The sequence below is a fragment of the Lontra canadensis genome, unplaced genomic scaffold (assembly GCF_010015895.1).
Source record: "Lontra canadensis isolate GAN:19392208 unplaced genomic scaffold, GSC_riverotter_1.0 scaffold2, whole genome shotgun sequence".
Classification (NCBI taxonomy): Eukaryota; Metazoa; Chordata; class Mammalia; order Carnivora; family Mustelidae; genus Lontra; species Lontra canadensis.
Genome location: NW_022630996.1, coordinates 8,135,548 through 8,152,358, shown reverse-complemented (window position 1 = coordinate 8,152,358; position 16,811 = coordinate 8,135,548). Strand labels below are relative to the sequence as shown.

General features: G+C 42.5%; 1 protein-coding gene across 1 annotated transcript in view; it reads right to left on the bottom strand.

The window, feature by feature from the left end:
- The window catches only part of SVOPL (SVOP like), a 64,603-nt gene that overhangs the window by 26,075 nt on the left and 21,717 nt on the right, over positions 1–16,811 (bottom strand). The window contains exons 8-12 of the mRNA XM_032865327.1: positions 15,941–16,069; positions 7,768–7,841; positions 4,089–4,306; positions 3,150–3,261; positions 2,333–2,414 (exon numbers count right to left, since the gene is read on the bottom strand). Of these exons, the coding sequence (XP_032721218.1) occupies positions 2,333–2,414; positions 3,150–3,261; positions 4,089–4,306; positions 7,768–7,841; positions 15,941–16,069 (615 nt within the window). The remainder of the gene's footprint in view (positions 1–2,332; positions 2,415–3,149; positions 3,262–4,088; positions 4,307–7,767; positions 7,842–15,940; positions 16,070–16,811) is intronic.

Sequence of the window (16,811 nt, the reverse complement as noted above, 5' to 3'; positions counted from 1 at the left end):
TCCATAAGGCCAGCATTATCCTGACAGCAAAAGCAGATAAAGACTCCACTAAATAACAAAACTACAGACCAATATCCCTGCTGAACATGGGAGCAAAAATTCTCAATAATGTACTAGCAAATGGAATCCAACAGTACATTAAAAGAACCATCCACCACTATCAAGTAGGATTTATTCCTGGGCTGCAAGGGTGGTTCAGCAATTGCCCATCAGTCAGAAGGATACACACATCACATTAGTAGAAGAATAAGAACCACATGATCTTTCAACATCTATTCATGATAAAAACCCGCAACAAAGCAGGGTTAGCGGGAACATACCTCAATATAATAAAGGCCATATATGAAAAACCCATGGCTAGTATCGTTCTCAATGAAGACAACTGAGAGTGTATCCTCTATAATCAGGAAAAAGACAGGAATATCCACTCTCACCACTATTATTTAACACAGTACTGGAAGTCCTAGCCTCAGCAATCAGACAACAAAAGGAAATAAAAGACATCCAAATGGGCAAGGAAGAAGTCAAACTTTCACTATTTGCAGATGACAAAATAGTCTTTATAAAAAACCCAAATACTCCACCTAAAAATTGCTGGAACTGATACACAATTTCATAAAGTGGTAGGATTAAAAAAAAATCTGTTGCATTTCTATACACCAATAATGAAGCAGCAGAAAGAGAAATCAAGAAATTGACCCCATTTCCAATTGTGCCAAAAAGCATTAGATACCTAGTAATAAACCTAACCAAAGAGATGAAAGACCTGTACTCTGAAAACTATAAAACGCTGGTCAACAAAATTGAAGATGACACAGAGAAATGGAAAAATATTCCATGCTCATGGAGTGGAAGAACTCCATGTTCTCCATTAATATTGTAAAAATGCCTATATTACCCAAAGCAATCTACACATTTAATGCAATCCTTATTAAAATACCACTGGTATTTTTCACAGAGCTAGATGAAATAATCCTAAAATTTGTATGGAACCACAAAAGATCCTAAGTCACCAAAGCAATCTTGAAAAAGAAAAGCAAAGCTGGAGGCATCCCAATTCTGGACTTCAAGCTCTATTACAAAGCTGTAGTGCTCAAGACAGTATGATCCTGGCACCAAAAAAAAGACACATAGATCAAAGGAACAGAATAGAGAGCCCAGAAATGAACCCACAACTGTATGATCAATTAATCCTTGACAAAGCAGGAGGGAATATACAATGGAATAAAAGATCATCTCTTCCACAAATGGTGTTGGGAAAACTGGACAGCGACATGCAGAATGAAAATGGGACCGCTTTCTTACACCATACACAAAAATAAATTCACAATGGGTGCAAGCTATTGGGACTACATCAAAATGCAAAGCTTCTGCACAGCAAAGGAAGCAATCAATCAAACTAAAAGGCAGTCTTCAGAATGGGAGAAGAAGGGTGCCTGGGTGGCTCAGTGTGTTAAAGCCTCTGCCTTTGGCTCAGGTCATGGTCCCCGGGTCCTGGGATCGAACCCCGCATCGGGCTCTCTGCTCGGCGGGGAGCCTGCTTCCCTCTCTCTCTCTCTCTCTGCTTGCCTGCCTACCTGTGATCTCTGTCTGTCAAATAAATAAATAAAATCTTTTTTTAAAAAAGTAACATTAAAGAATGGGAGAAGATACTTGCTAATGACATACCTGATAAAGAGTTAGTAATCCAAAAGATATGAGGAATTTTTGAAACTCAACACCCAAACCAAAATAATCCAGTTAAAAAATGGGCAGAAGAATAGATATTTTTCCAAAGACATACAGTTGGCCAACAGATACATGAAAAGATGCTCACCGACATTCATGAGTGAAACTCAAATCATAACCACAATGAGATCCCCACCGCACACCTGTCAAAATGTCTAAAATTAACAACACAGGAAACAACAGGTGTTGGGGAGGATGTGGGGAAAGAGGAACCCTCCTACACTGTTGGTGGGAAGGCACACTGATACAGCCATTCTGGAAAACAGTATGGAGGTTCCTCAAAAAGTTAAAAAGAGAGCTACCCTATGACCCAGCAATTGCTCTACTAGATATTAACCCAAAGATACAAAAATACTAATTTGAAGGGGCACCTGCATCCCAATGTTTATAGCAGCCATGTCCATAATAGCCAAACAATGGAAAGAGCCCAAATGTCCAGCACCTAATGAATAAAGAAGATGTGGTCTGGATCTACAATGGACTATCATTCAGCCAACAAGAAGAATGCAATCTTGACATGGATGGAGCTATAAAGAAAATTACACTCGGTGAAATCAAAGTAGCTTGCCTTGCATGTCTTGGGAGTAACCAACCCACAACTGACCTCAGCAGTGTAAATGTAGATGGTGTTGAAGTTGGCTGCCACCAAAGCCCTCAGCATGAAGAGGAAGCCAATCAGGCCAGCGCTAGGGAACAAGATGCCAGAGAAGTTAGAAAAGGCAGCATGGAGGGCTTTCCATGGCCTTGACAGGTGCTCACATCACACAGCTTAGCATTACAGATGCTAATACACGCCCACAGATAACCATGTCCTAGAGAGGTGCTGCTCCTCTCCTGGCCTGACTGTGGGGTCCTAAAGTAAATGCTGGACCCCAACCTTCAACCCAACTCCCTATCTGTCCTTCCCACCCCCCAAGTGTGCCGTTCCAACCTGGGGCCCCAGATGAGCACCCCTTCTGCTACCACCCAATTTGGGAAATGATGTGGTTTGCAGAATGATAGAGATTACAACTGAGGACATTCTAGGATTGCAAATTGAGAGTGAAACGAATTTTTACCCCACAGGTAGGTTACCTGTTTCCCTGAGCCATCATAACAATGGTCCAGATAATTTGAAAACAACTAGAGTCCTGAGGTTCCACGAAGGTTGGCATAAAGACCCTAATATCTCAGTGGGTGGAATGACTGCGCCTGCACTTGCGCCTGTACCCTGGGAGTGCAGAGGCGGGGCCGGGTCAGTAGAAGGGGAGTGGTGGGTACCAGGGAAGACCATTCCAGTCAAACCAGGAGGAGCGCATTCACTACTCCCCAGGTCAAAGGGGTTTGCCCTGATGCCCAATGAACGCTATGGGTCAGGAAACCACAACTTAAACCCACCACACAAACCTAGATTATTTTCAAGCAATCAGAGAGAAAAATACCTTGATGTGCAAATATTGAGGAGAAGGAAGAATAAGGCTGTGCATCCCATGGTGACAGAAAGGCTCAGCCGCCTTCCCAGGAAATTAATGCCCAGGATGTTGAGAGGATTCACTAAAAAACAAATGACAGTGACAATTTCTGAAACCTCGAAAGCAAGTGGCATTTACCAAGGATTCCCCATTGTCATTTCAGAAAGAGGCAACTTCATCCAGACCTCATGTGTGTTCCAGCCCAAATCCAGTCCCATGGTCATCCATCTCCTGACTCCTTCGCCAGGCTTTTCCTCATGGGTCCAAGAAGGACAAGCACTGGTGCGTGCAGAAAGGGTACTTTCTGCCCAAGATGCTTCTTAGAACATGTAGGTCTATCATTAATTGCAAACCTTCTAGATCTGTATTTTAAATGATTTATACTGTTTGCCATCAAATTCATGGCACCACTGATATTTTTTAGCATTTTTAAAAATTTATTTTCAGCATAACATTATTCATTGTTTTTGCACCACACCCAGTGCTCCATGCAATCCGTGCCCTCTCTAATACCCACCACCTGGTTCCCCCAACCTCCCACCCCCCACCGCTTCAAACCTCTCAGATTGTTTTTCAGAGTCCATAGTCTCTCATGGTTCACCTCCCCTTCCAATGATTTTTAAGTACTATTATTTTATGTCCACTAAAATGCTAACAGTGCTGCAAATGAAATTTCAGGAGCCACTCTAAGACACAACTCAATTTCAGAGACTTCCAAAGTGGTAGTGGGGGGAAGGGGGGATGCAGCTTAGAACTGATAGGATACAGTAATTCAAAGCTCTAGTCCTGCACACTTCTCCCCACACCAGTCTACACTGGGGACTTGCTCAGCTCTGCCCAGGCAAAAGCCACATCTAGGACAGGGCCCCCCACCCCAAACAGACCCAAAACACTGAGGTCGACATTTACAAGCAATTTCGCCAGCAGTGCTGATAATCATGGTCCTGTAGTCGGAGGGAGCAAACATGTGGCAGTGGCAGGGGCTGTGGCTTTCCTCTGTGTCCGGCAGGGTTACGGCCACCTCAGACTGGGACTCGGACTTGGCCCCCGAGCCACACACCAGGTCGCGCTCCAGCAGCTCGGCACTGGCCAGGATGACCCCGTAGTAGGCGAAAGAGATTCCCAGCCTGGAAGGGAGAGAAGCGGCTCATTAGAAAAGCCAGCCTGAAGGAGGGGCAGCGCCATCAGAGGTGGAGAGAAGTGGGGGGAAGGGGGAGAGTGGTTGGGTGGGAGGCCCCGGGTGCAGAGGGAGCCAAAGGCTGGGCGCACCTATCCTAGGGAGCTGGAGGGAGGTGTGCAGGGGAACCCCGGGTGGGAAAAGGCTTTGCAGGCACAGCCTGGGGCTGGACCCGGGAGGGCCCCACAGCCAGTGAAGGAAATTTGAAGCGTGGACTCACTTTCTGTCTCCGCTCTAACAAATTAGCATCAACGTGGTTGCTTAAAACAACTCACATTTATTTCCTCCGTTCTGTAGGCCTGAAGTTGTGTGGGTCTCTTGAGGCCTTGGGGGTGGGGGGTGGGGGCGCAGAATCTGCCCCGACCCAAGCACAGCTCAGCTCCTTGGGGCTGGACAATGCATGTCCGTCTCCTTGCTACTGCTGACCTGTTGCTCTCCCTTTCTGCAGGCAGGCTTGCTTCCTCCCTCCTTTCCTCCCGCCCTTCTCCCTTCTTTCCTTCCTTCCCCAGGTCCTTCTGCCCAGGAATCTCTCCGCCTGGCCTCACCTCATGCTTTCTCTTCTGCTCTGTCTCTGTTTCCAGCTGGAGAAACCTCTCTACTTTGAAAGACTCAAGTGACTGGATTGGGCCCACCTGTTTAGTCCCACATATGCTCCCTATTTTAAGGCGGGTAACCTTAATTACATCTGTGCGGTCCCTTTACGCCAGCACGCCAAATTAGCGTGTGATTAAATCAACAGGAATTGGTAATCTGGGGGTGGGGTGGGGGGTAGTAATCTTTTTTTTTTAAAGATTTTATTTATTTATCTGACAGAGATCACAAGTAGGCAGAGATGCAGGCAGAGAGAGAGGAAGGGAAGAAGGCTCCCCACTGAGCAGAGAGCCCGATGCGGGGCTCAATCCCAGGACCCTGAGATCATGACCTGAGCCGAAGGCAGAGGCTTCAACTCACTGAGCCATCCAGGTGCCCTGGTAGTAATCTTTAGAATTCTGCCTGATCCAAAGCTGTCTCTAGCCGGCCATGAGCAGCCCTGGGAGTTTTTCCCTTTATATCTACTTCTTGTCTTTTTTCTGTCTATTGTTTAGTAAATATTTGTGTTGAGATAAAATTATAATAACATACAGAAAATTTCATGTGTCAAAGTCAAGGAAAGAAATATCAGCCCCCCAGAAACACCCCTGGAGCCCCTCTCAGGTTCATAGAAGTGGTTTGGAAAGTCAGCTGTACACCGCATATACAGGGACAGCCGGGGAAATCGCCAGTGCTGCGGGCATCAGCTGATAATAGTGAGATGATTGTTTGTCTGTTAATTACAGGAGTGGAATCATCTAAGAAAATGTCCTCAAGCAGCTGAGACTCTCAAAGAAGTATCTGGGGATGAAAGGTCACGGAGTCTGGGCTTGCTTCAAAGTAGGCTCTGGAAAACAGAGCCAAGGCAACCAGGAGCAACTACCAGTGACCGTCAGTTATGGGGGACGGATCAGTCGGAGGTCATCATGGTATCCTCTACTTCAGGGTGCGTTTGAAAATTTTCATAACAAAGTATCAAAAAAAAAAATCCTAGTAGTTACAATACTTCCTCTTGTTATTAAAATAGCTTTAGTTTGGGGCGCCTGGGTGGCTCAGTCAGTTAAGCATCTGCCTTCCGCTCAGGTCATGATCTCTGTCCTGGGATCCAGCCCCACATCAAGCTCTCTGCTTAGCGCGGGGGCTGCTGTTCCCCCTCCCACAGCCGCTCCCCCTGCTGTGCTCTCTCTCTAAAATAAATAAATAAAATCTTTAAAAAATACAGTAACTCTAGTTCAATTTCCAAATATTGAGAGTATTTTAAGATTTTTATTTATTTATCTGACAGAGACAGAGAGATCACAAGGAGGCAGAGAGGCAGGCAGAGAGAGAGAGGAGAAAGCAGGCTCCCCGCCGAGCCAAGAGCCCAATGCGGGGCTCAATCCCAGGACCCTGAGATCATGACCTGAGCAAAGGCAGAGGCTTAACCCACTGAGCCACCCAGGCGCCCCTAAATATTGAGAGTATTTTAAAAATTAAAGTCTTAAAAGGCAACATACCAGCCTATTAATAATGATTTTATCTGAGAAAGGCAGATAGACACTTTTCTGAATTTAAACACTATAGATTAGTTTTGCCTGCTTTCTATCTTTATATAAATGGAATCACAGAATATGTATCTGTGTCTGGCTTCCTCTGCTCGTTATGATGTTTGTAAGATTCAAATTGAATATTTTGAATATTGAATGTAGATAACTAGTCTTGTTATTGAATGTAGATAACTAGTTTTCTCTTTCCTGTTATTGTAAAATATTTCATTTTTTTTTTAAGTATTTCATTTTTGTGAATGTAACACAGCACATCCATTATACTGTGAATAGACATGTGGCTGGTTTAGAGTTTGGGGTTGTTACAAATAAAATAATGCTAAGGACATCCGTGCAAATGTATTTTGGTAAACATATGTACACATTTCTGTTGGATATAAAGCTACGAATGGAATTACTGAGCCATACACTCTGCATATTTTCAACTGTCATGAATACCTCTGAACCATTTTCCAAACTGGTTTTACTTTGAACTCCAGTCAGCTGTGTGTGAGAGTTCCCGTTACTTAACATTATTCCCAATACGTGCTATAGTTAATCTAATTGGATAGTTAATTGGCATAATTAATTAAATTTTAACCATTCCAGTGGATTTGTAATGGGTCTCGTTGGTTTTAATTTGCATTTCCCTGGTGATTTTAAGGTTGAGCATGTTTTCATACATTTATTTGATACAATTTTTGGTCAAGTGCCAGTTCAAGTCTCCTGCCCATTTTCCTACTGGTTTGGGTATCTTTTCTTGTTGGAAAGAATTATATATATAATTTTATATATATTTAGAGTTGTGTATATATATAAAATTTAACTGGGCATGTATTTTAGAAATTTCTTCTCCTAGTTGGTGACCTTACCTTTCAGATTCTTCATGATCTCTCATGGCACAGAGTTCCTAATTTAATGCAGTAGGACTTTGTGTATCTTGTTTAGAAAATCTTTGTGTATTCAAGGTCACGGCTACAGAGAAGTGGGACACAAAGAAAACCACCAGAGTCTATCCCATTGAATTCAATTATTGGTGACTTCAAAGGATCCCTTTCTGTCATGTGGCGAGGAAAAAGGCCAGACTAGAAAAGGTTAGAAAGTGAGCTCATATGAAAAATAAAAATCTAGTTGTAGATACTTTCTTTCTCCTTAAAAAAAAAATGGTTTATTTATTGGTTAGTTGGTGGTGGTAGCAGAAAGATAAGACATTGCTGGAGTCAGCCTTGTGGTTTTACTCCCCACTGGCACTGAGTGGATTTACTTAAGTCAGCTCTGTGTTTATTGAAAAGTCATTTTGAAATAATTACATTCTTACCATATGACCCAGATCTGTAATGTGGTCCGTAAATATTTAGCATCCAAGAGGTCTGCAAATCTTCCTCTTTTTTCCTGGGATGGTGAAAAGGGACAGGCAGATTAGGTTTAGTGGCTCACAGACTGGCAAAGCGTTCTCTAGTATTTTAGAGAACAGAAAGTAAGAACAGTGTGGGAATGTAATGGGGCACCCATGAGTGCACCTCGCCTTGCCCACAGATCACTGCTTCTACTCGTCCATCTCGGCCAGTCAGTCTTTGCATGCTTTTTATTTTCACTGGGCTGCAAGGACCAGCCCATAGAAGTGAAGATTCTAACCCTTTCCCTCCTCCTCTTCTCACCAGTGCTGGTAAGCAGTGGGATGAAGCACAGAAAATAGTAGGATATAAGAAAAGCATAACCATAAACCTGTTGGGAGAGTCATTTAGACTTCACATTAAAATGAAAAGCTGGCATTGAAAAAGAGCATGAGAATTGTGTACGAAAAAGAATGGCATACGTTTGGAAAGAGGATAGAATGCCCAATTTCTTTTTGTGTCTTTAGGGTCATGAGCAAAAGCTCTTATCCATAGTCAGTGCTATAGTCAATATTTTGGAGAAAAATAAAGATGAGTTATACATGATTGAGCAGTGATGGATTTTTATTTAAAGTTAGGAACATAAAAAAATAAAGCTAAGAACAGTGTGTGTGTGTGTGTGTAGGGGGTACTCAGTTGAAAACCAACTATTCTTTTCTCACAAATAGACTTGGAATTGAAGGCCCCCTTTAGATAGACCAGGAGTGTGATCCTAGGTGTCCTGGATTTTGTGGTCACAAAAAGTTAAATTTTGAAGAAACTTGCTCCAGTGACTTTTTTTTTTTTTTAAGTAATCTCTACACCCATGGTGAGGTTTGAATTTACAAGCCCTAGCTCTACCAACTGAGCGAGCCACATGTCTTGCTGATCCAATGACTTTCAGGCTCAGCTCGTAGAGATCACTGTGGGCAGAGCTGACTGTCCCCTTTCATCTGCTTTCCATACTGGGGCTCTGGTTAGACATCACTAGAACACCTCTGAAGTCGTCCTAGCCTCCCACTCCCCAATACAGACTATGTGACCCAGAGAGGGTAAGTGACTTGCCCAGGGTCACAGAGCTGTTTGGAAGCAGAGCCAGCCTGGTGTTAGGTCTCCTAAACACTAGTCCTGAGTCTTGCCCATCTACGTCCCTGACTCACCCCCTAGAGTTTGGATTCCCCTCTCCAAGTGTACCTGGAGATTCAGAATAATGAGCCTGCAGTGAATCACAATGAGTCCTAAATTATATTAAAAGAAATTATGTGGTCATGAACCTTTGTCTACAATCCAAACTGGTGGACTCATTCACTCATCTACGTGTGGCCCTTCCTTAGCTGGTCCCCAGAGCTACTCATCACTGCGTGTGTGCAGTGAAGGTGCAGAGGCTGCTCTGGGCTTCCCATCTTGTCCAGCCTCCTCGGCATAACGTTCTCATGGCACTGACATGACCAAACCCACTGCACTTTCCTTCCTCTCTGGTCTTGACTCACACCACTCTGCCTCCTTCCTCCCCTGAAGTTGCCTCTCCTCTGTGTTCAATTTTTGTCTCAATTATCCCCTCGGAGAGGCTCTGCTGCCCTAGTGCTCATCTCTCTGCTCTGATCCCATGTGCTGCTGCTGGACCACTCACCCGGTTCTAACATCTGGCTGCTGTGTTAGTGATTCTTTGCTGATGCGCCTCATCTCACTAACAGGCTGTAAGAAACTTGAAGGCAGGGTCTACGGCTTGTAGCTCTGTATCCACAGGGCCCCCGCACGAGAGATAATCATAAAGGAGAAAGCCATCAGATGGGCATGTGGATGGAAGCTGTAAGCTGCGGTCAAGGGAGGAAAGCAGGAAGAAGATGAAGGGGGAGAGAGGAGAAGGATGTAAGAGGGAGGGTGGAGGGTGGGGAACATGAAGATGGAGACTAGATGGGGGTGGAGGAGGGAAGGTTCTTGATACCAGAATTGAGTCTCCCCGATTAGGACAGTAACAATACTTTATCATATATTTTGAAGCTGTTAAGAGAGTCTCTCTTAAATGTTCTCACCACAAGAAAAGGAAAGAAATGGTAATTGTGTGATATGATGGAGGTGTTGACTGACTCTAGGGCAGTTATCATTTTGCAATATACAAGTGTATCAAATCAATACACTGTACACGTTAAACTTCACCATGCTGTGTGTCAGTTACAACTTAATAAACCAGGAAGGGGGAAAAATGGAAGAACAGCCTCCCCCCACAGGCAAGCCAGCCCTGGTGAGAACCTACAGCTTTTCTCAGTACTGCTGGTGTCCCTGTTTATGTCATTCCCCATCTCTCTGGGGATGCCTTTCACTCGGTCATATGTCCAGCATCTTTGTATTCTGTCAATCCTCCTCTTACCAAAATCTGCACTTAGCCACGGATCTAAGGAGGCAAAGGCTGATTGATAAAGACTGTGGAAGACCTTCAATGTCAGGACAAGGATTCTGGGCTTCACCCACAGTCAGGGACTGAGAGGGGCAGCGTGGGGGAGGCACTGAAGGGGTGAACATTGGCGCTGAACAGAAGGGGTGGTATTGGCGCTTGAAGAACACTTGTCTGACAGTGTTGTGCTGGATGACATCACAGGGCTTGGGGCAAGAGGTGGCAGCGTGAAAGAAAGAGACTGGGGCACCTGGGTGGCTTAGTAGGTTAAGCCTCTGCCTTTGGCTCAGGTCATTATCTCAGGGTCCTTGGATCAAGTCCCACATTGGGCTCTCTGCTCGGTGGGGAGCCTGCTTCCCTCTCTCTCTCTCTGCCTGCCTCTCTGCCTACTTGCTATCTCTCTCTGTCAAAAAAATAAATAAAATCTTTTTTAAAAAGAAAGAAAGAAAGAAAGAGACTAGATGGAAAAGCCACTATTACCCAGTGGGACTGGCAGGCGATCGAGCTCGGTGGTGCAGAGGTTTCCAATGTCTCAAAGGGAATGCCACCGTGAGATGAGCATTAGTGAATGCCTGTTTCAGGCTGCAATGTGAAATAAGCCAGACACAGTACTGCATAATTCCCCCTATATGAAATAGAGAATAGGCAAACTCATAGAAACAGCAAGTAGAAGTTTCCAGGTCGTGGGTATGAATAGGAGTGAGGAGTTACTGCCTAAGAGAGTGTCTGTTCTGGAAGATGACAAAATTCTGGATGTATTTGATACCACTGAATTGTACACTTCAAAATGATGACACCAGCAATGGAACGATATCCATGCTCATGGATTAGGAGGACAAATATTGTTAAAATGTTTATATTATCCACAGCAATCTAGAGATTGAATATAATCCCTACGAAATATCAACATCATTTTTCAAAGAATTAGACAAATAATCCTAAAATTTATATGGAACCAAAAAGACCCTGAATAGTCAAAATGATCTTAAAAAGAACAAAACTGGAGGTATCACAATCCCCGATTTCAAGATATACTACAAAGTTATAGTAGTCAATACAGTGTGGTGCTGGCAGCACAAAAATGGACAGATAGATCAGCAGAACAGAATAGAGAGCCCAGAAATAAACTCCCAATTATATGGTCAATTAATCTTTGACAAAGGAAGCAAGAATATGCAATGGGAAAAAGTCTTTCAACAAAGGGTGTTGCGGAAAATGAACAGCTACACGCAAAAGAATGAAACTGGGCCACTTTCTTTCAGCATACACAAAAATAAGCTCAAAATGGATTAAAGACCTAAATGTGAGATAGGAAACCATAAAAGTCCTAGAAAAGAGCAAAAGCAGTAATTTCTGTGACATCAGCCATAGCAAGATTTTCCTAGATATGTCTCCTAAGATGAGGGAAACAAAAGCAAAAATAAACTACTGGGACTACATCAAAATAAAAAGCTTCTACACAGCAAAGAAACAATCTCCAAAGATGACATCACTACTAGGTATTTACCCAAAGAATATGAAAACACTAGTTTGAAAAGATATAGCACCCCTATGTTTATTGCAGCATTATTCACAACAGCCCAATTATGGATGCAACCCAAGTATCCATCCATAGATGAATGGATAAAGAAGTGTTGGTGTAAATATATGGTGGAGTATTACTCAGCCATAAAAAAGAGTGAAATCTTATCATTTGCAACAACATAGATAGAACTAGAGGGTATAATGCTAAGTGAAAAAGTCAGTCAGAGAAAGACAAATACCATAACACTTCATTCAAATGTGACATTTAAGAAATTAACCCATGGATTTTTAAATGCATGGGGAGTCAGTATCCCTAACCCCTGTGCTGTTCAAGAGTCAACTGTACTCATTTTAGAATCTTGGATTCCTCCCTTTTCTTTTCTGAGATCAGTTTCTTAATTTGACAAATGAAAGTACTATATATTGGCTAATGGGACATAAATATTTTAAAAAATTAAAGAATATATGTAAATAAAATGCAAAAAAAAATAGTATTTGCCTACCTCATAGGGTTTTCCTTAAGTGTCAAGTTAAAAATGTACATTTTAAAAAAAGAGAACAAAAATAGAGGTAAAAAACATATAAGGAGAACTCTCCCCTCAGGAAATTCAGTCTTCCAATAAGAGTTTTTTGTCTTGGTTTTTGGGTTGTTGTTTTTTTTTAATGTTGTTGAGGAATATAAAAAGACCTGAAGATTGGGAACATAGTTTTATCAAAATAAAAATATTTAATATTATAAAGGTATCAATTCTCTTTAGGTATTAACTAATAATTTCAACACCATCCCAATTAAGCCCTCCCAGGTTTTAGGGGGAAATTAGGAGATGTTTATAAAGTGACTTCAAAGTTGTCCTAGAAAAATAGTACTGTGAAAACAACTTGGAAAATTCTGAAAAAGAATTTTGACAAGGGGGACTTACCCTACTAGATATGGAAAATACTGTAATTAAAAGTGTCACATTGAACCAACAATTAACCTGTATCCTTTTCCCAAATGCCTTCTTTATTATATATGTCCCCATATATACATGAATCTACAAATCTGTCATTAGCACACAATAGAGAATTCAAAAATAGACTCAAATATACAAAAGATGGATTATTCAGTAAAATATATGAGTGCAACTGGTTAGCCATTTAGATATGACAAAGCTAGACCATGTTTCCTATATTCAATTAAACCCAGGTAGATCCAACATTTAAATAAAAAGTATGAAACCAAATTAACCCAATAGAAGGGAGAAGGATACCAAAATGCTGTAAAAGGTAAGTTTGAAACCACTGAAAAAGACAAATCTAAATCTAAATAGGTACCTGCTTAGAAAATAATGTCTAATTTGGGGAAACTTATGAACAACATGAAACAAAAACAGAAGACAAAAATAATCTGGAAGATGAGACTAGGGCAGATCAGAACATCTTCAAGGGCTTTGTATTGTTCAGACGGCAAATAAAGATACAAATAAAGACGTTGTGGGTACACGTGTTCAATATTTAAGGGCTATAATATATTCTTACATAACAATAGTAATAATAATAATAATATGTAATAAAAGAAAAAGAGTGAACAAATTCCAAACTGATAGAAGAAAGCACAGGGAGGAGGGGGGAGAAAAGCAAACCGATTCACTCTAATAAAAGGTAAGGAAGGAGAGAATGAAAGAGATGGTTAAGAGGAAATATAAAATAAAATGGCAGAAGTTAAGTCCAAATATGTGAGTAATCACAATAGATATAAATGGATCAAATCCATTACTAAAAGGCACAGAATAGCAGACTGAATGAAAAAAATAAAGATCAGCTATATATACACAAGAAATGATTTTAGGGGTGCCTGGGTGGCTCAGTGGGTTAAAGCCTCTGACTTCGGCTCAGGTCATGATCCCAGTGTCCTGGGATCAAGCCCCGCATTGGGCTCTCTGCTCAGCAGGGAGCCTGCTTCCCGAGCTCTCTCTGCCTGCCTCTCTGCCTACTTGTGATCTCTGTCTGTCAAATAAATAAAATCTTTTTTAAAAAAATGAAATGATTTTAAAGCAAAGCAACAGAGGAAAGTTGAAAATGAAGGTCTGGAAAAAAGAGACAACAGGAAAGATGTTAACCTAACCTAACCTCTTATGTCAATATATGAACATAAGAGAAAATAAAATTTAAGGCCCAAACCAGTACAAAATAACAACATAATAGGTTAATCCATGAGACTAAGCCAATCATATGTTAAGACGCAACAAGAGATCCTCAAAATATATTAAGTAAACTATCATGACTATAAAGAGGAAGGAACAAAGCCATCACCTTATTGAAAAACTGTTAGCTCAGCCAGGCAAAATCTAGCACAAGTGTCAGAAATTTATATGGCATAATTAACAGTATATAACAAAACATATATACTCAATGAGAACACATGCTTTTTAAGCACACATGGAACATCAGTGAAGAGACTATGTAGAGAACAACAGAAAAATCTCCAATATTCCAAATAATTGAGAATATCCTCTGACCAAAATGAAATTAAATTAGAAAAAACAATAAAAAGGAGTATTAATGGATAACTCACTGATTAAAGAGAAACTCAGATCAATTACCAAAGAGAAATAAAATTAAAATTACTCTATAACAAAGCTTGCTAAATGCAGCTGAATACTTCATTAAAAATAAAAAAGACTGACCATAAATGAGCTAAGTACAGAACTCAAGAAGCTAGAAAAACATAAAAAGCTAAAGGAGAAAACAAAGAGTAGTAATTAACAAGCCCACACACATACACAAAATCAATAAAGAGAACAACAACAAAAAGAGCCCTTGTTCTTTGAAGTTTTTTTTAAAGACTTTATTTATTTATTTGATAGACAGAGATCACAAGTAGGCAGAGAGGCAGGCAGAGAGAGGGGGGAAGCAGGATCTCCACTGAGGAGAGAGCCTGATGATGTGGGGCTCCATCCCGGGACCCTGAGCCAAGGCAGAGACTTAAGCCACTGAGCCACCCAGGCGCCCCGTTCTTTGAAGTTAATACACAAACCTCTAGTAAGAGGACCAAGAAAAAAGAGAGAAGTCACAATACACAGCATGAAAATGAAAGATGGGACATATGCAGCAGATTTTTGAAACTCCTAAGAGAACACTGGGAACAACCTTGTATCAACAAATTTGAAATTTGAAAACCGAGATGAGCTGGACAATTTTCTAAAATATATACACTACCAAAATGGACTCAATCAAAAGTCTTAAACAAAAGTGGACTCTAACCTTTACATAAATTAAATCATAGTTTTAAAAACTCCTCCATGTAACACCCTCTTGTTATCCCCCACTGCTCCCCTCAAAATAAATATTCAGCATAAATGACTTTAGGGGCAAGTTTCACCTCTATAACCATATTCCAGCCACAACCAAGAGATGAATTTCTATCTTACATAAAATGTTGCCGAGTTGGCGGGACAGGTGAGGAAGGTACCACTGGTTCCTGTGACTGACCCACCTATAGGTGCGTGGTCAGGGCTGGTGTAAGAAATGATTTCAGATTGACGTTAAGAGCCCTGGACCCAGAGAGTGTAAATGCCAAATTGTGTCTTAAGAAATCAGTTAGGGGCTCCTGGATGGCTCAGTGGGTTAAGCATCTGCCTTCGGCTCAGATCCTGATCCCAGGGTTCTGGGATTGAGTCCCACATCAGGCTCCTTGCTCAACAGGGAGCCTGCTTCTCCCTCTCCCTCTGCCTGCTGCTCCCTTGGCTTATGCACTCTCTCTCTGACAAATAAATAAAATCTTTAAAAAAAAAAAAAAGGAAAGAAAGAAAGAAAGAAAGACAGAAAGAAAGAAAGACATCATTTAATGAGGTTTTCTAGATTTGAGATCACTTATGATTTACATCATTTATAAGACCAGTACAAGAAAATAAAATTAAAAAGAAAAAGAAAAGAGAAGAAAATTATAAAACAATCTCTCACCTGTAAACAAAGATGACAAGTCACATGACTAGCTCTGCAAGGTAGATATTATTCCCATTTCGTTGATGAGGAAAGCTAAGGCAGGTAACTTGCTAGGGCCACTGGCTCTCCAAGGAGCTGGATTTAGTCCCAGTCCACTCTGCACTTCTCCCTCGTCCCTTTGGGGTGGGGCTGGAGAGCGAAGGTCCCCTCCCCTCTGCCCTTCTAGGACTGAGGGGATTTCTGGTGGGGGAGAGAAGGCCTCCCCGCTGGGAACTTACCAGGATGGGCTCCACTAGCTTCCCCTCCGGCATGACCGAGCGGTTCATCTTGGCGATGTGATGCAGGGTGGCAAGGGCAGCCTGAGTGTTCCCGGTGGAGACGTTGAAGCGAGCGGACTCAGGAATAAACTGGCACAGAAGGAAAGAGCATCAGAGTTCAAGTGCTGCGGACCCTGGGGGTTCCACGATTCCTGCTGTATAGTCACACGCCCCAGTTTCCAGAGACAGAGGAGCAGCAAGCTGCTGGTCTGGAACAAACAGGGTCATGTCCCCCTTACTGTAGTCCCGTCTTGATGATATCGCACCCATACTGAGCCCAGCCTACTCCTTACTGCAAGGAAATGCTACATCCACTTGGTAAACAGTTGCCCCAGGGCCACTCTACTGCCCTGTCACCCCAGCCTGCCCACAGGCACCCTGTGATCTCTCACATGCACCAGCCCACAGCACGACCATGGCAGGGACCCAAGCGCCCACGATGGGGTGCACCACTCCTGACAAGCCAGACCCTGCACCCACCGATCACTGAACGCTGTACCCAGACAACACTACAGGCTGGTGCGCCTGGGCGGCTCAGTCAATTAAGTGACCGACTTTGGCTCAGGTCAAGATCTTGGGGTCCTGGGATCAGGCCCCATGTCAGGGTCCCAGCTCAGTGGGGTCTGTCTGTCCCGCTCCCTCTGCCCCTCCCTCCACTCATGCTCTCGCGTTCTCTCAAATACATAAATAAATATAAATACATACATACCCACCTAACGAGACAGGCCTCCATGGAGGCTGGGACCTTGAGAATCACCTTGAACCACTCCCTGCCCTTCATTCCTCGATGGAGGTGGGCGGGTTCTTCCTCAGAAAAGCACCTCCCACAGCG